This window comes from Mus caroli, chromosome 16 (assembly GCF_900094665.2).
Source record: "Mus caroli chromosome 16, CAROLI_EIJ_v1.1, whole genome shotgun sequence".
NCBI lineage: Eukaryota > Metazoa > Chordata > Mammalia > Rodentia > Muridae > Mus > Mus caroli.
The window spans coordinates 20,123,473-20,143,283 of record NC_034585.1 but is presented as its reverse complement, the minus strand read 5'-3'; the positions used below and the strand labels follow the sequence as shown (position 1 = coordinate 20,143,283).

General features: G+C 45.7%; 1 protein-coding gene across 1 annotated transcript; it reads right to left on the bottom strand.

Moving 5' to 3' along the window:
• Window positions 1-10,486: 10,486 nt before the first annotated feature.
• Window positions 10,487-18,100, bottom strand: Ahsg (alpha 2-HS glycoprotein). Its single transcript, XM_021184608.2, has 7 exons — window positions 17,793-18,100; window positions 15,654-15,764; window positions 15,221-15,305; window positions 14,747-14,910; window positions 13,474-13,575; window positions 11,721-11,804; window positions 10,487-11,130 (listed from the first exon to the last, which is right to left on the bottom strand). The coding sequence occupies exons 1-7, from the start codon at window positions 18,003-18,005 to the stop codon at window positions 10,852-10,854; spliced, it is 1,038 nt and encodes a 345-aa protein (XP_021040267.1). The 5' UTR covers window positions 18,006-18,100; the 3' UTR covers window positions 10,487-10,851.
• Between the last annotated feature and the right edge of the window lie 1,711 nt (window positions 18,101-19,811).

The window sequence follows — 19,811 nt, the reverse complement described above, 5'->3', positions numbered from 1 at the left end:
GAACCACGGGACAGAAAGGATGAATCTGAGCCATTTTGACGATTTAAGAAATCAAGTCTTAGCCAGGCGTGGTGGCGCACGCCTTTAATCCCAGCACTCGGGAGGCAGAGGCAGGCGGATTTCTGAGTTCGAGGCCAGCCTGGTCTACAAAGTGAGTTCCAGGACAGCCAGGGCTACACAGAGAAACCCTGTCTCGAAAAACCAAAAAAAAAAAAAAAAAAAAAAAAAAAAAAAAAAAAAAAAAAAAAAAGAAATCAAGTCTTGATGAGCAAACAAACATGGTTGTGAAAGGAGGGAGGGGCTGAGAATGACCTGGAATGTCCTAGGGTCTGTGACTGTGTCAAGGCCTTTCGTTATCAATGCCAGAATGATATGAAAGATTGCTGTCTGGACCAGCTGTGTCCAGTTTTTGATGTCTTAGCCAATGGACTGAAGAAGCACATACAGATTGTATAGTGTCAAGGGACATTTATTTAGATTAAGGAAAGAGATGCTGTGGATTAGATTTGGTGCACGTGAGCAAGGGGCTCCCCAAGGGCGCCAGGTTACTGTTTGGGTACTCAGATGTCTAGGAGAAGCTGCTGGCTGAGGGTGTAGCCAGGATGGTTCTCTGTTCCAGCTGAAGACTTGGGTTATGTAAGCAGCTCTACTGAACATGTTCCTTTCCTATGATGCATGTGGTATTAATCACGTGTGTGCTGATGTATAATCATAGGTATAGATTCCTCTAAAAGTTCATTCAGAGGGCACAGTCTGCCATATTGCAAACATACCCAAAACAAGCATTACTGACTTTACTTGTCAGCCAGCCCCAGCAGTCAGACAGGTTCCAACACAGGAGATAAGGATCATGCAGAGAGGAGTAATGGATGGACTCGTCAGAGACCGTGGCTGGGAGATTCCTGCATCTCTAACTGACTAGCAACCAGGATGTTTCTTTATTGATATCGATTCCACAAAAGAGGCAAACTTAAGATTTCAGAAGAAATAGGCATCATGTCATTTTGTCCCTGGGCAACAGTTACAAGTACAGAGAAAATAGGTATTATCAATCTCAAATCATTCTCGTCTGTGTGAACATTTATGACATATGACATGCTATTCTTCAGTGAGACATTAAACAGATAGAAAAATATCTGAGCCAGTCTAGGCAAGTCCCCAAGCCCAGAACAATGCACAGTGGTTAAAGCTGTTGAATTAGCCTGGCTTAAAAGCTTGGAAGCTCTCCCAGGCTGCAGGCTGGCCCTCTCTGTTCATCTGTTTTCTAGTTCAAAGACCTCACTGTAACTTTCTGTGAGCCAGTCTCCTTATAATTGGCAAATTCTCATTTTTATATTAATTTTATATCATCTATATATATTATTAAAGGTTGTTTTAATCAAATGAATTTTGTTACTAAGTTTTTATTTCCTGGGAGCAGTGTCTTGTAGACTGCATATACGAGGAAGCATGTAATCTGATCTGTTGCCAAATCTATATATTATATAATTTATATATCTAGATGATAATATATATGCAATAACAATTAGTGAAAAAAAGAAGCCTTGAATTTGAAGGAGAGTGGGAGAGGTATGTGGGAGACTTTGAAGGGTGTAATATTATAATTAAATTATAATCTTTAGTTTTTAAAATTATGTGTGTGTGTGTGTGTGTGTGTGTGTGTGTATCTACATGGAGGACAGAGGGTTCTTTGGAACTAGAATTACAGGCAGTTTTGACACCTGATGTGAGTGCTAGAATTTGAACTCTAGCCTTCTGGTTAGAGCAGTAAGCACTCATCACTGCTGAGCCATCTCTCCAGCCCATATTTGTCATATATTTTTTGAAAACAAGGATGTAGATGTCCTAATTAGGGTTACTATTGCTGTGATGAAACACCATGACTAAAAGCAACCTGGGGAGGAAAGGATTTATTTGGCTTACACTTCCATATTATCGGTCATCATAGAAGGAAGTCAGGGCAGGAACTCTAACTGGGCAGGAACCTGGAGGCAGGAGCTGATGCAGATGCTATGGAGGAGTGCTGCTTCTTGGCTTACTACTCCCCATGGCTGGCTCAGTCTGCTTTCTTACAGAACCCAGGACCACCACACCAGGGATGGTACCTCCCACAGTGGTCTGGGCTTTCCCTTAACAATCACTAATTAAGAAAATACCTAATTAAAAAAAAAGAAAGAAAATATTCTACAGATTGCCTATAGCCCAATCTTTTGAAGGCAATTTCTCAATTGGGGCTCCCTCTCCCTTCTCTAATGCTAAATTGAAATAAAACTAGCATTTAGAAAATTGTTTTTAAAACACATGAAAATAGATTTTGTTCTTTAAAAGGCTGGGGAGGAATAGGGGTGGTGGCCTGAAGGGAATTCAGGGTCGAGGAAAGTGTAACTTTTGGGGATTGTCTGAAAGTATTTACACTACTGGTGCAAAGAGTAAGACTAAGAGGAGAGAGAGAGAGAGAGAGAGAGAGAGAGAGAGAGAGAGAGAGAGAGAGAGAGAGAACAAGCACTGTGGTAAGATGCTGTGGTCAGTTATGAGCCATATATGACAGTGGTCCCTTAAGATGGAGTAGAACAGAGCATTTCTCATCACTCAGAGCCACAACAAAGGCTGGAGCAGCATAACATTCCATCTCCCATGTTTTGCTGATGCTGCTGAGCAGAGTGTCAGAACTGCCAATCTCAGTGATTGCCCCAGCAACGATTCCATACTTTGCCCTTGATAATGATAGCAAACAAGAGTGAGTTTGTGAGTTTACTACGTACACTTGGCTTTTGTCTTCATTCTAGAGTCTAGTCCTTCTGATTCTTAGAGAAATTTACTATCAAAACAGTATGCATGGTGCCCCAGTTGCAGCCACATACATCTTAAGTTTATTATGTCTCTAGACCATATCAAGAGGCCCGTCTGGGAACTGCTGGGATGTTTACTCTATGAATCCCCCCCCCCACTCCCAGCTTTTTTTATTTCCAATTTGGACTTGGTAGAATGGCCCTGACAAAGGAGGGTGGTGATATAAAGAAGGGTCCTTCTGCAATCAGTGATGTGGTAAGCTAAGAAACACTCCCAGCATTCACAAAGGTTCCATGTAATGAGTGTCGAGAAGTATTTCCCAGGCCAGGTATGCTGATCTTTTAGTACCAACACTCAGGAGGCAGGCGTACCTCTGTGAGTTAAAGGCCAGATGGTCTACCTAGTGAGTCCAGGTTAGCCACGGCTACCTAGAGAGACCCTCTAGACATTTGCCAGTAAGAAATTAGGTGCATTGGTGCCAACTTCAGTCAAGTATCTCCGAGTTTGTTTCAGGTTTTACCCATGTATGTTTGTCCAGAAAACATGACAATAACGATTCAATGAGCATTCACTATTCTTTTCGTGCTGACTAGTTTTTATGTCAACTCAGCATGAGCTAGAGTCATTCTGGAGGAGGAAACCTCAGTTGAGAAAATGCCCCAGCCAGATTGGGGTGGAAGGGTCAGGCTCACTTTGGGCAGAGCCAGCCTTGGGCTGGTGGTCCTTGAAGCCATAATAAAGTAGGCTGAGTAAGCTCTGGGGAGCAGGCAGGTATGTGGCAGCACTCTTCCATGGCCTTTGTATCAGCTCCCATCTCCAGCTTCCTGCCCTACCTGAGTCACTGCCCTGACTTTCCACAAGGATGGACTGGGATGTAGAAGTTTTAAGCAAAATAAATTCAATTTCTCTTTATGTTGCTTTTGGTCATGGTGTTTTATCTCAGCAATAGAAACCCTAACTAAGACACTTTGTAAGCTACAGCCCCATCACCATATTCTCTCTCTCTCTCTCTCTCTCTCTCTCTCTCTCTCTCTCTCTCTCTCTCTCTCTCACACACACACACACACACACCAATGTGGATGAGAACTCCCGAGTGCCAGATAAAGTTACAAAACTGCAAAGAAGGAAGAAATGAAGGAAGTCTGATAATGTGCTTGCTGCTCGGAACTATTACTGCTGCTACTTGATACACAACTATAATTAGGGAAGGTGCAGGTGGAGGGTGTAACCCGAGGCAGGTAAGACTTACTCAGAACTTCGAAGAAGGTGAGAAGGGGCGATTTGCAAATCTACTGGAGGGAGTTCTTAGCTGATAGCATTTTATTTGGAACTGAGATAATCATCTTTTGAGAGTCAAGACAGGCCTGTGATCAGGGACCTGAGAGGGGCAAACATAGATTAGCCTTTAGAAGGACAGGGAGATGAAGAGAGTGCTGCTCGAGCCTTCCTATGACCCCATCTAAGTACACAGAGCATCATCAGTTCATTAGGAAGGGGGGTAGAAAAATATTTCAGTGAGCTCCTCAGGCTGGAAGCAGGGAGAAGAGAAAGTGGAGGAAAGGTCAAGAGTTGCAGAGGATGCTTGCAGAGATACGTGAGTATCTCTGAAGTAAGTGATGGGACAGGAGCTCACAGACAAGGAAGGGAAACAGGAGGTGTCTAATAGACTGGATAGTGTGGACAGAGAGGGACTGGTCCTCACAGGGAGGCTGAAAAACAAGCCAAGTTGATAAACATTAATGAGAGATGGACAAGAGATGGGTGGGGAAGAAAGAAAGAAATGAAGGCAGTGCGAGGTGAGGTAACCTTTGTACCAGGATAAAGACATCTCCACATGAGGGTGGGACAGAGGGCAAATAACAAGGGAGTGGATAATTATTTCTAATAATAACAATTAGAAATAAAGCAGAGGTAAAGAGAAGGTGGTGAGGTTCAGAGGACGGCTGTGGGCAGGGCATGGCAGGGCAGGGAGCTGGGTGTGGAAGGAGAGTGGTCAAGGCTGCTGGCGAGCTCAGAAGAGTCCCTGAGGATCAGGGTAACTGAAGTGAGGATAAGAATGGCAGCCTAAGGTCAGTGACATAAGACCATTTCCCAGAATGCCTCTCTAGCCCCCAGGGAGCATGCACAGACCTGCTTCCTTCCTTCAGCAGGTGGAGGTGGAAGGAGTCTTGTTTTACTGTAGTGCATTCCAACAACTAAAAACACAAAGCCTTTCTAGAAGAACAAGGAGAAAACAGTAGGAAGATGAATTAAAAGGGACCAGACCAGCTACTTCATGAGCACACAGAGAAACAAAACTAAGGAGTTTGTGCCATCAAACAGCTCCAAAGGAAGAAAGCTTTTCCAGTTGGATGTAGGGGAGGCTTTCTGACCAGGGAGTACGTAAGATGGTCTATGTTAATGATTCTCAGCCTTTCTAATGCTGTGATCCTTTAATACAGTTCCTCATGTTGTGTGACCCCCAAACAATAAAATGGATGCTGCTGGAGGGCGGGGTGAGCAGGGCACAGGAAGCTGCATGGAGACCATGCCTTGCAATGTGTTTAGAGGACTCTCTTGGCTAAATTTGTTAAAGCTCAGTATGTGCTGGAAATAGAATAAAAAGGGGAACAGATCAGATTCTGTAGCAACTGGAAGAGCAGGAAGAGGAGCATAGACTTTATTCATACATTAAACGTTGTCAATTATGTAGTCATCAATCAAAGTTGGTTTCGCTTCTTTTCAGCACTGAGGATAGCACTTGACCTTGCTCAAGCTGGCAGCTCTTCTATCACCGAGCTACATCTCTAGCTTGAAGATACTCTATTTCACATTGCTAACATATGCACGACAGTTTATTATATACTTGTTTATCAATAATTTATATGCTGTTATAGGTTGCACCTATAACATGTCTTTCAAAGGCATGTGCTAAAGGCCAGGTCACCAGATGGCATTTATTTAGAGCATTGCTTCTCAACAGGTCACAAATCCTCAAGGGGGTTGAATGACCCTTTCAGAGGAGTCACCTGAAAAACATCATCATTTACATTACAGTTTATAACAGTAGCAAAATTACAGTTATGAAGTAGCAACAAAAATAATTTTGTGGTTGGGGTCACCACAGCTGTATGAAAGGGTCAGAGCATGAGGGAGTTTGAGAATCAGTGATTTAGAGGAAATTGGTATCTGTGATGACAACATCTTGTCTCTGTTGAATTAGCTTCCTGATCCTTGTCACCACTGTCTAGACCCTCTGGTCTCTCCCTCTCTGCTGTTAGCACCTAGCCTGCATACCTGCCCTCAACTCTCACACTGACTTTGTTTAGGTAATTGGGTGAGAGTTTACCAGCACACATAGCAGCTCCTAGTTTTTAACTGTTTGACTGTCTGGATTCCAGGAACTAGCCATCAACTCCACATGAGATTGCCCATAGTCTCTGAACAGTTGTCTTCCTCCCAAACCCATTTTCCCCCTTTGCCTGTGATTTTGGGCCACTTTAAAAAAAGAACTCTCAGGCCAGTTCCATCTCTGCTAATCTTTAATGCAAATCTAACTGGAACCAGCAGATATCAATAGCCCACTGCCCTGGCTGTCTCTCTCTCAACGTGACCCAGCTGAATGGCTGAGGTAGAGACCAAGTGGCCTGTGACCTGGAAGTATTATTGGCTAGCCCTTTACAAAAAGATGATCCCTGCCTTTGACATATAAAATAAAATAAAATAGTTTTTCTTCAGAAGTGGTGCAGGAGGGTTGGAAACAGCTCAGTGGGACAGTGCTTGCCTAGCATGTGTGAAGCCCAGAGTTCAATACCAGCCAGCTCTGCACAAATAAACAACAATCAAAACAGCAATGCGCGAGATTATAGAAAATTTAGCAAACAAAAGCAAAAACCCTCATATTCCGTAATCCAGACATAAGAGTTTAGCATTTCCTTTTCTATTACCTAGTCATTTTTTAATGTCTTCATATGTTCGTATAAGTTATTTTTAGAAAATCAGGATCATGCTATTGTACAATCTTCCCTTTCATTGCAATGCACTGTAAATATTTAACTGAGTGAATTGTTACTTCTTAAATTTTAAGATTTGTTTATTTTTATTTTATGTGTATGAGTGTTTTGCCGCCGTGTATGTCCATATCTATAGAGGACAGAAGAGGACATCAGATACCCTGAGACTGGAATTTCAGACAGGTGTGAGCCTTGTAGATGCTGAGAACTTAACCAGGGGCATCAGGAAGAGCAAACAGCGCTCTTTTGTTATTTTTAACAACATGATTTTACACTTCTGTGAAGTATTCCTTGGAAGTGATACAACATTAGCTTGCTAGATAGCTTATATACAATAAGTTATAAACAATTTATATTTGTAATTTTTATTCTTTGAAGTAATACTATGATGAACATTGTGGACACTCTTAGTTTTAGCAGGCCATGTAAAAGGAGGTCTGGAGTCATCAGTTCCTGACTGAATATTCTACACACATGCACATACACATGCATATACATGCTTGCACACACACATACATATACTAAGAGTTATAGTAATCTTTACAACCCAGTGCACTATGTCACATATTCTTAGTAGCTCTTAGATCCAGGTAGAGAAAATAGTATATTCCATCACCAATAACATTTTATAGAACTGATGTTTTGAGTCAGGCATAGTGGATTGTATGTTTGTAATCCCAGCACTTGGAAACTGAGCCTGCTCTATGTAACAGGACCTTGCCTCAACAAAGCCAAAACTGACGTTGAGTGATGTATGACATAGGTTGATCATTCGTTTTGAATTTTTAAAAGTTTTTACACTTTACTCGTGATTACTAAAATTTGAACTAAGTGGGTCATTTTCTCTATTGGTGATTGATGTGACAGGGCCCAGCCCACTGTGGATGGTGCCACCTCCAGGAAGATGGTCCTGAGTTGTACAGTAAACAAACCAGACGAGCCTCAAGGATGGAGCCAGTAAGCAGCACCCCTCCATGACCTCTGCTTTAGTTCCTATCTTGAGTTCTTGCCCTGGCTTCCCTCAATGGTGGTGATCAGGACTTGTAAGCCAGATAAAACATTCCTTTCCAAGTTGCTTTTGGTCATAATGTCTATCCCAGAAAAAGAAAGCAACCTCTAACACATCCGTCCCTGTAAGGTGATTGGCAGTGGCAGTACAAATATTTAGAAATATGCCTGAAACTCGGTGAAGAAGTAACTATACGTGTCAGCCAAACAGGAAAACATTGAGGAAAGAAACTTTGAACTAGGGCTAAGGTAACAGAGCAGCATTTCCTCCCTGGGTCCTGGGTCCCCTGGTCTACCCTAGTTTGTGAGGGCATAGCTCCAGGCCTTGCCACTTTTCATAAGGCCAAGCCAAATCCAACAGCAAGATCTGGGGCTGCAACTCCAAATTTGTACCTGACTGCCGCTCACATTCATTTTTCCCTCAGAAGGCTGTCATCCTAGCCTAACCCTTGGCTTCAACCTACTTTGCAGCAAGTAACTGTGTAGCTGCTCCTTTAATGATGAGACATTGATTAATCATTGTCAGGGCTGTTTTGAACATTTCAGAATGTTTGCCAGCTCCAGCATCTGACCTCTCAATGTCAATGGCATCCCCAAGGAAATGTCATCACTTCCAAGTGACTCTCAGGGGTGTGATGTGGTTCTGCTCCACGGCACCTCATCCCATCCTCAGGGTGAGGGACATGCCCTATAAGTGACTTTTTATTTTTAATTTATTTATATTTTATGTGTATGAGTATTTGTTTCCCTGCATATATTTATGAATACCACATGTGTGCCTCATACCCACAGAAGCCAGAAGAGAATGTTGGATCTCTTGGAACTGGAAAAACAGACCAGTGCTAGGAACTGAACTCAGGGCCTTTGCAAGAACAGCAAATGTTCCTTGCTGCTAAGCCATCTCTCCAGATACCCCGGTCCTCAATTCTTCCATGCAAATCAGTCCACCTCACGACTCTCATTTACACCCCCTGGGGATATCAGGGCCACTTGTAGCCTGGCTTGTTTTCATCTCCAGCCTCTCCCTTGTTCTTAACCACATCAATCTATGCCTTGCCACAACACCACAAGTGCCTGCTGTTCTGACCTACAATGCTCCTTCCTCTGCTGTGCCGGCTGGTCTTCCATCAGGATGGAAAGCTGTTGATGGCCATGTTGGAGGGAGTGAAAGCAAGGCGAGAGAGGAGTGTGGCTATCAGGTAGGGCGAGGCTTGAAGATATCTTTTGAACTCCTGGATCCAGCTGCTTCTTAGGTAAGAACAGCTCAATAAATGTCATTCTTGTAATTCGGGTTGTGCACTTGCTACCCACCCTGGGGACCTCCAACACCCAGGCTACTTTCTTGCAGCCACCCCTGTGTGCAGCAAGAGCAGAAAACAGATACATCTTTTGCAGTCCTGAGAGAAAAGAGCCTCTTTGGAATCCTCTGGGGAGCTTCCTCAAGGGCAAACTAGAATTCCCATGATAGAGCCCTGCTAACACCTGCCTATCATGTCTCTCTCCCACGCCTTCCTGTTTCCCTAACAATACTCTGAATCATTTTTCTTAAAAGAGAAACCATTCTTCCTGTTGTTTACTTCTTTGGGCCATATTTGATCTCTTGTTCCCTTCATAATCCGCTTGATAGAGAGGATCTTATCTGCCCTCTATTTCCTCCTCATGACCTTTGTCATTCAGGTTATCCCTCCTAGTGCAAACACACCAGCCAACAGCCACCATAACCTCCCAGTCATCAGCTAAACAGTGGCTTTTCTCAGTCCGTATCCTGTCTGCCCTCCTTACAGCAAGCATCCAGCACAGCTGCCCACGGCCTCCTCTTATATCTGAATGCTGTGACCCCCGTGCTTTTCTTTCTTTTCTGGACCTTTTATTTCTGTAATGTTGACAAACCATCAAGGCAGTTAAGTGGCAATGCCTGACTTGCTTGCTCTTTTAGGGTCAGTGTAGCTGCTGGATTTGTGATTGGTCTTACATATCAATACCCTTCCTGGAAAAGACCAGGAGCGAGGTATCAGAATGGCGTAATGCAAACACAGCTGGCACTGCTAGGACCCAGCCTACTCTGGGGACTATATCCATCGTGCCATCTGGGTACCTGAGAACATCTACAGTCATTGACAGGTCACCTTCCCAGACTCCCTTCTGTAAGTGTTCTGAAACCAGGCCTTTTAATTTGGCTTTGAAGGGAGTGAGCTGGAAAGGTCAAGCCCACTTTATATGATTTCTGCCTTTCTGTGGGTTCTGAAGTTATTTGGTTTGCCAGGTTATCTAGGCTCGGGTTATTTGGCTTGCAAGGCAATCACCTTGTCGCCAACCCCATTAAGAGGTACTTTGAGCATGCATAATGAATAAAGCCAGTGAAAAGGAGACTCCTGTGTTAATCACTGGTCCCTCCTTCCCTGATTGTTAGGAAAAGCCAGAAGTCTCTTTGTTTTTCCAACACCTAGGCACTGCCCCCCCCCTTCCCCTTAGCAATAGTTCTGGTCCTCCATCTGTGGGTAGAATTGTTTTCTCATCTCCCATGACTTCAAGCACATCTCACCCCTTCCTGGTTGTTGCGACACAGAAGGTGCCTTTCTCCTGCACCCCTTCTGTTTCTCTGCTCACGCAGACTTTGGTAAAGTGACACTGGTGCGCTTGTTGCACTGACCACACACAGGGAGACAGGAAGGATGTAGACAAGGAACATGACCACGTTTTTGGCTCACAGCCTTCTTATTTGAGAAAGCTCGTATGGGCATTTTTATTTATGGCTAGATTGAAGATTGGCAAGAGCACCTTTCAGAGTCGTGGTTGCAACGGTTTTATATGAGGTCAGTGGGAAGGCAGAGAAACAATGGCAGCCATTTGTCACCCCACCAGTGCCAGTGTTGCTGCTGGCTTTATGCCTTTCATCAAATTTGACCATTACCTCTCTGCCCCTGTTCTCTGAGGAATGAAGAGACCTGGAATTCGAGTTGTGATGTGGTATTGCTTTGTCAGTGGACAAGCCTCCCCCCACCCCCCAGCTTCAGTGGTGGCTATGTCCTGTCTGCCAAAACCTTACTTCCCCGAATCAAGCCTAGATCTTGAAGTGTCTGATCCTCCCTGGGCACATGGGGGGCGCTGGACCAGCAGCACCAGGCTGGCCCACCCTAGGAGGATGAAGAGCTTCTCCCGAGGCCGACTCCACCGAGGCCACAGGAGAGAAGGCGTGGCGTAGGTCGTGGTAAGTTCGGTGGTCTGAAAGTCCTAGTGGAACTGCCACAGGTCCCACCACCACAGATGCAGGTGGGTCAGCTGGTAGGGCTGCATTCGCTGTGGGTACGGGTCCTACTGCGTTGGCATTGGCTGGCTGGGGCTGCGGGGACACAGGTGGAGAGAGGACCATTTCAGTAGGCAAGATGGTTTTCCATGACAGGAATCCCCATGAGTGTGGGTTACAGTTCCTTGCAGTAATGCTTTTTAGCTGGAAAGAGTCTAGCTAAGGAGAATGGGTAAGATGCTAAGGATGATGACAGGAAGAGCGGTAACTGGCCTATGGAGCGCTAGTCTCACCTGCATTACCTCAGTCCCAGTAGATTTCCACAAACATAGTCCAGTGTACAAGCTCCCCACCCGTAGAGAACCTTCACTCTCTGCCATGTATACTTGGGAACTGCTGGGCAGCCAGCCCATTTGGTCTCTGTAACCAGGAAGAGTACTCCCACCCTCCACAAATAGCAAGGTAGCTTTGCCAGCTACACATGGGGATTGTTTTGCCCTGCAGCCACCGGAGGTTGGGAGGGAAAACATAACTGAAATGTCCTTCGCCTAGCTGATGGGTCCACATACTGCACTGTTAAACAATCCACTCCGAGGCTTAGGGCCAGACAGCAAGTGTCCCATGATAACTAGTCCACTGCAGATGTGTTAAGGGGACACTGTTTTGAAGAACGTCTGTGAAGTTACCTGTGTTTGAAATAACTTGCAGGCCACTGAAACTTCTTCCCCACCAAGATTATGCATGAGACTTGCCTTGCAGAAGCCACGTTGCTGTTTCCAGAAAGACAGAGGTTATTTTAAATGATTCAAAATATGGACCTCCCCGGGGTTTTCAATGATAGTATAATAATATTGAAACAAAGAAACTTCTAATTTTTTTTAAAATTTATCCCCTTTAAGTTTATAATTTCTGGGCAACCCTCTCTTGAGACGTTATACCCATGTAATAAAAGTAAGTCTCTTTTCCTCTCTCTCTCTCTCTCTCTCTCTCTCTCTCTCTCTCTCTCTCTCTCTCCCTCTCCCTCTCCCTCTCCCTCTCCATACACATACACACTTTAAGCTATCACTTTCCTTTCTTTCTTCTTTCTTTCTTTCTTTCTTTCTTTCTTTCTTTCTTTCTTCCTTCCTTCCTTCCTTCCTTCCTTCCTTCCTTCCTTCCTTCCTTCCTTTCTTTCTTTCTTTCTTTCTTTCTTTCTTTCTTTCTTTCTTTCTTTCTTTCTTTCTTTCTTTCAAGACAGGTTTCCCTTGTGTAGACCTGGCTGTCCTGGAACTCACTCTGTAGGCCAGGCCAGCCTTGAATTCAGAGATCCGCCTGCCTCTGTCTCCTGAGTGCTGGGATTAAAGGCATGTGCCACCGCTGCCCAGCTAGCTATCACTTTATTAATCGAATCTTATATCTTATTTTTAAAAACCCTTACTTTGTATTAACTAAAACTTCTGGACTTTGCTAATAAAACATATGGTGTGTCATTCCACATATCACAGTGACTATCCAGAAATGCTATGCGATCAAGAACATGTTCCTGGAATCCGTGAGATGGCGGTAACACGGGGAGAGAGACACTGCTAATACATCTTCAACATGAATTGATGTCATTGTGAAGATGAGTTTGGTGCCCCTGTGTCATCATCGCCTTATTCTGGAGACGTTTTCTCACATCTGTCATTATCCTGCTCCATTTTCTGTTCACGTAACCAGTGGCCTTCTCTGGCTAACACTGGGATCCTTTCTCAGAGTCTGACCACAGATATCTAGGATAGCTCATCTTTACAGGTAAACTTTGGTCAAACCCCTTCTGTTCCTCACTTTAAGCTAAATCTCTACAAATGGATACATCTGGGTTAAAGACTCGGTGTATCCAGGTATCAGACACGTCTAGAAAGTCTGCTCTTCCCGTTCCCAGCAGCCAGGGTGCACTGGGAACTGCACACGGACTTATCTGATTTCATGTGCTTCTCAGAGGTGAGAGAGTTTAGTGTCTATACTTAAAGAGGGAGGTGAGGCACCAGAGAAAAGCCTGGCACAGCCTAGCCCCATAGCAAGTGGACATTTTTTAAAATAAAGATTTGATTTTATTATTCCTAATTATGTGTATGGGTCTCTCTCTGTCTGTGTCTGTGTGTGTGTGTGTGTGTGTGTGTGTGTGTGTGTGTGTGTGCACGCGTGTGCGCAAAGGCCATAGGTATCAGAGCTGGAGTTAAAAGTGAACCAGCTGGCACAGGCACTGGGAACTGACCTTGGTCCCTTTGCATGAACAAAGAAAGAAGTGTGTGCTCTTAACTGATGAGCCATTTCTCCAGCTTCACAAGGGGACATTTTATACTTTTTGTTTGGTTGGTTTTTACTTTCTTCAGCCCCAAGATATAAACTGCAAAAAGATACTTTGTTCCACAACCAGATTTGCCTGGTGGCGGGAGCCTTAGGGTCTGACCCACTCACCTTCTCTGGCAGCAGGTTGCATTTGGCTGGATCTGTGACTTCCTTTGCAGTACAGTCAGTGGCAGCTATCACAAACTCCACCAGAGTAGACACTGGGAGAGGCTGAGAATGAAAATGAGAACACGTGGGAAAGACGGTCTGGAACAAGACGGGCAAGAAGAGGTGGGACAGAGGGAGGGAGGGGGTAAGGAGAGGTGGGATAGAGGGAGGGAGAGGGGGAAGGAGAGGTGGGATGGAGGGAGGAAGTGACAGAGAGGGGGAGGGAGGGGGAGGGAGCAAAGGAGAGGAGGAAGGAAGGTGGGAGGGAGGGAGAGGGGAAGCTATGGTCTGGCACAGTTTGAGAGAACACAAATCCACGCGGACTATGTGTGGCCCTGGACAATTGGAAGGATTGCGTTCTGACCATGGGCTGCAGACTTAGGATCTGAGTCCTCTTAAAGTATTGGCAAGAGATCATTGTCCATCGCACGGGGCAGAGGTTAAGTTTTCAGAGAGGAAACGGGAAGCCATAAGGCTAACTTTAGTCAGGCAGGGACGGAAACCCAGCATCTCCTGGCCCTCAACCTTCAGAATCCAATGTTCCAGTCATTCCAGGCTAGAAGTGGGAAGTGAAAAGATGCCCCCACCCCAGTTTCCCACACCAGGATCAAAATGGAAGTCACTGTGCTTTCTTCCTCCTGACGCTGGGAGCCTTGCAAGCACAGCGCCTGGTGCAGTATGGGATGGGAACTGTCCCAGGAATTACAGAATCACCACCTACACTAACATATTTGTAAGTATGTCTTGATTTATTTCCACTGACAGCTTCCTTAAACATCCCAAGTCTGTTGCACTCAAATAGTTGCTTTGGCTATACAATTAGATAGATGGTCCCCTCCCAACCTCAACACCTGGATTTGAAAGGCCAATTAGAAACCTTCCAGTATTTGCCCATACCTTTGTTATTATTGATTCCCAGACTGCAGCAGATGTTACTGGCAGGGTGTAAACGTGTGGCACCGGTGAATGTATTGTGTCTGAACAGAGAGCCCTGCTATTAAGTGTTAGGTAAAGCCAGGAGGCCAGGGTGTTACCTGCCTTCTGCCTGTGGCTGACCTATGTTGAACTGGCTCAGTTTGGGACAGGGTTGCTGAGAGTTTAGGGCTCCATAAAGTCCTAGAACCCCTGCCAGTTCTTCCAACCAATGCTCCCTTTTCTTCTGGTTATCACCCCCACACATGTCCCAAGGGCCACCAAATCGCCCAAATCTATCAAAAGAGTGTTAAGTTTTTACCACATTTTGAGCCCGGGAAATTTCCACCAGTTTAAAATAGGTTCCATTATTCTGTGTGTTGAAGGCAGCCAGGGCAGTGTTGACGGTGTGGACCACGTTGGTATCGTTGAACCGAGTCAGGAGTGGGCACTGTGGGCACAACTTACGCACGTCCTCTGCAGAGTCTGGGGGGAAGATAGCAGGGTCTCAACTGCAGCTCTCCAGTGTACTCACAACAGCTTGCTTATTTAGAAAGGGCTCCTCGTGCTCCAATGTAGCAAGACTTCTCTAAACCTTCAAGCAGCTGTATGAAGGTCACCAAGTCACAGCCACGGGGATAATGTTCGCCCATAAGAACGAGCTCCTTTAAAAGATGGCGTTAGAATCCCCAGGACCCGGAATCCTCACAGAGGAAGTGAGACCTATTTGAGTTCAAAACTATTCTGATTCCTTTCTCATTCTACGAGATAAAAACAAGAGGAAGTGTTTTCTGACCTGGGGTGGAATGACACTGGGTGTGCATCACCCTGAACTGGCCGTCTTGTTTCAGGATGTGAAAGTCACAGTCTCCCTCCACCGCCTAGGAAAGAAATCAGATGCTGGCATTCTGAAGCAGTACATATACTCTGGCTGCTCATTCAAGGACTGTCTTGGCAGGGCTCTGGGAAGTAACCTGCCCAAGGCAACCTTCACAGGTGTTATTGAAACATCGTAATTTGCTCTCCCGGAGGGCTTCAAGAAGAAAAGCCCAAGTGTTGTGAAAATCAGCCTCGGTTGGGGAAGGCACCATCTAGCCCACAGCGGGTTTTAGACTTTGCTCTCTGGCTAGCCAAGATGGCTGCTGGGAGTTGGAGAAAGCCAAACCTGCTCTTAGCTGAACTGTGGCGGCTGGGCACCACCCACCCACCCACCACAAGGCAGCACTCACGTGCTCAGTCAGCTGCCTCACAGAACAGTTTGCCAGCGGGGTGGGGTCCAAAGCATGGCAAGTGGTCTCCAGTGTGTCAACTTCCATCTCATACATCTCTCCGAAGGGCCGCTGCAGAAGGGAGAGGTGAGCAAAGACTCCGCTGATCCAATGCATGGCACCTAGTGTGAACACTAGCCCTGTGGTGGGGCTTGGCTGAGGGGTGGGAGGACTAAGGAGACGCCAGCCCTACCCCTTCCAGCTATGCAACGCTGCAGTGGTTTTTTTTCTTCTTTTTGTTTTGTTTTGGCTTTTTAGTCTTCCACTATAGATGGAGCTGGTGTGAAATGGGGAGGGGGGAGGGGGAGGGTGGGGGAGGAGGGGGCGGTGCTCGGACAGCTGTCCCAGCCATAGTCCTTATTCTGAGCTCTCTTTACAAAGAAGTGACTCTGAGGGCTAGCTTTTATTTTTGAACAGTTTATTATCTTTGCTATCTTTCACTCTGCTTCATTCTTTCTTCTCTCTAGTTGCCCACTTTTCTCCCTTTCTTTGGGTGTTTTGTGTCCTTAAAGGTTTCTCTTGCTCCTCCCTTGGCTCTTTATCTTCTACCTGCCTGGGTCCTGGATGCACAGAGAGTCCTATCTCCTGCTTGCCGCCTTTCTGTTCTGAGGCTAGGAAACTGTCACCACTAGGATGGAAGCATTTTGGGAAGCTTGCAGGACCCTGTGAGGAGTTCAGTGCTTCACCTGTCTATGTATTCCCCTTTCACACCTTGAAATGCCCCAAAGTTTGAAAACTCTCAACCCAATTTAGTTCACTGTTCATTTTCACTCTCCGGAGACCTCAGAACTACCATGGGTAGATGCACTGGGTTTATGTGCAGGGGTTTCTTGATCCACTCGGGCATCCCACAATGAGCAGCTCGCAATCAGCACGTAGCACGTGCGAGTGCTTGCTCACGGCTTTCCCTCCAGCGTGTAAACTAGGCAGAGAGCCGGCCATTATGTCTTTTGCCAACTGCCCTTAAAACTCACCCAGGAAAACCCTGGTTTCAAATCAGCTGTCCCATTGTAAAGCTGGTTGTCAGTCCTCACTCTGAGCATCCTGATGTTTACCTTGTTTTCCTCCTAAATCCTAAGCCTCTATGACACAAACTTGCTCTTCTCATCTTTATGTTAAGCTGAACCGTATGGAGTTTCCAACTTTGCATGTTAAAAGCAGACAAATAGTCAGTGACACATGCCTATGATTCCAGGAGCCAGGAGGCAGAGGCAGGTGGATCTCTGTGTGTTTGAGGCCAGCCTGGTCTACATAGTAAGTTCCAGGACAGTCAGGGCTACAAAGAGAAACCTTTCTATCTCAAAAAGAAGAAGGAAGGAAGGAAGGAAGGAAGGAAGGAAGGAAGGAAGGAAGGAAGGAAGGAAGAGAAAGAGAGAGAAGAGAAAGAAAGAAGAGAAAGGAAGGAATGAAAAGAAAGAGAGAGAAGAGAAAGAAAGAAGAGGAAGGGAGGAAGGAAGGAAGGGAGGGAGGGAGGGAGGAAGGAAGGAAGGAAGGAAGGAAGGGAAAGAAAGAGAGAGTGAAGAGAAAGAAAGAAGAGAAAGGAAGGAAGGAAGAAGAAAGAAGAGAAAGAGAGAAGAGAAAGAAAGGAAGACAGACAGACAGACAGACAGAGGAAAAGAAAAGCAGACAAGTACTGGTGGTTTCATAGTTTCAGTCTGTTAGCATATGGTATCTGTTGTCCAAGGAGAACATGGCTATCAGGTAGGTCTGGAATGAAGGAAGGGAGGATTTAATGAAACAATCTGCATTAAATGGCCATCACACATGGTCACTGATCAAATGCTGCTTTCCTTTTCATCAGAGATAAATGTAATCCAAGAAAGAGAAGTGATTTACAAATTAGCAAATAGGAGCCCAGGTTCTCCCAGCAAGTCCTACCTTCTGCCTGTGGTCTGTGAACTATGCCTCGGGGTCCCTTCCTCTTCCCGTGGGAGCATCCTCTGTGAGATACACGGCTTCAATACTGATGTGGCCTCTCCTGCTCTCTCTTTCCCAATCTCTGCTGCCATTTCATCTCCACTGGGAGATGCTAGCCTTTGAGGCACTGGGTGAGATCCCCTACCCAGCTACGTTCAGCTCACTCCTGGTAGGCTCACTTACCCGAGACCACACCTTGACTTTGTCGATCTGATTCAAGACCTGTTTGAATCCCTGAAGAAGGTGATTATTGAGGTAGTCCACGGCGAACAAAGCTACTTGCTCTGCTTCTGGGTCATCACAAGCCAGTTCTCTAAAACCCAGCCCTGTACCTTGTGGAGCTGATTGGCAGCCCCAGAGCTGAGCAAAACAAAGGAGCAAGACCAGGGACTTCATGGTTGCTCCAGAGAGGCCCTGGAAAATGGGTAAATGTCAGGAGCAGCCCGGATAATCAGTTTGGAGAGCTAGACCAATAGAGGGGCAGAGGGCCTAATTTATCTGACAGAGCCTGCCGAAGGAATTGCGTAAAGGCGTGGGACGATTTCTGTTCTGGCTCCAAATAATCCTTGCAAACAGCAGCTCTGGAAAAGCAAATAAGTTAGGACATCATCTATCCCCAAGAGATCTGCCAAAGTCAATGCTGCTGTGGGCAAAGATATTCCAAAGTCTGCTTGGAACATGGTGATAACAGCAGAGAGAGGAGGTGGCTGAGGGATGAAATGGATATGGCCAGCACAGAGCGCAGCTGCAGTGGCGGTGGGGGTGGGGGCGAGGGTCATCCACGTGAATATGAGCATGCCATGGCACCCTGAATATGAGCAGGCTAGGGCTATAGCATGCTCTGGGTAAATCTTCTAACATTGGCCATTGATCTCCCTCAAGAAGAGTCATAGAAGAAGAAGAAGAAGAGAGTCCACACATGTAGCAAAGATACCGTGAGCCATGGGAGATGCTCAAGTCAGTAAGAATGGAATGGGAAGGATTATAGCATCGAGGGGTGTGACCGGTGTAGCTGTTTGCCTCTTCTTTTCCCTCACCCTCACCCCTGCAGACCTCACCACCAAGCCCTACAGGGAACACCTGCACAGGCAGGCACTGCTTTGTGTCTTCTGTGTGGCCATTCAGCATCAGTAGAACTCTGGTCCCAGCCAAGGCACAAGTGCAACACCATGGAGTTCTGGCCTCTGAGCCATCATTTGACCCAGTTCTGGGTTGGACTCCAGCATTTCAGGTTGAGGTACTACAAGAGCAATTATGAACAAAGGTTTGCTCTGCACTCTTTGCAATCTCAACAAGAGGATAGTGTGCCTGTGGTCCCAGATATGATCTTCAGGAAGTGTGTGCAGGACACTGACAGGTTTCAGAAATGTCATGTAAGGACCGGGAACCAAGAAGCCTTCACACAAAGACCATACTTCAAATACCACGAAGTCGCCATTACATTTGGATGGATTTGTCCTGTGGTTTTTAACATTGCTTCAGAGGGGAAAAAATACTTGTTACAAAAGAAGAGAAGAGAGAACTTCTGATGGAAATCTTAATGGCACCAACTTTGTAGGCGATGACTTGGTTGTGGGTAGAGAGGGAGGGTGACAGGGCAGAGACAGTGGTAGCAGGGCTCATTTTGCATTTGCTTCCAGCCACATGCACATGTACAGACCTGAATGGGAACGCCCAGTTCTCTTGGAGAGGGGCCATAACGCTCAGAGACCTCTAGCTAGTCATTTAGTTTTCTATTAACCAATTTAATGTAAAGGCATGACATAGGAACTCTTTGGGAGAGCTAAGCTTTTCTTCGAAAGTACTAAATCTGGACATTAATGAATATTTGGAAAGACAGGAATGCTTTGTAAGTTATACGCTCAGGCACGTGAACCTCAATTTTACTCTCCACAGAGAGTATTTAAAATTGAAGTGCTGACTTAAGCCTTCTTTTGCGAATACCTAATCTACTCTTTCACATAACTCCAATTCAGATCCTTGGGTTGAAGCCTGCCCTACTAAGTGTAGCTTGTCCCCAATGGGGTTAGAACAAGCCACAAATGAAAAGGGATCCTTTATGGAAACGCCTCATTAGTCAAAGGTGGGAAGGTGTGTACACCTCCCCTTGGTTTGTAAGAGCCTGCTCCGGAATCCTCTGCCAGGAAACCTGACAGCTGTACCTGTGAGCAGCATGCTCTCTTCCTTGTCTCTGCTTTAGTC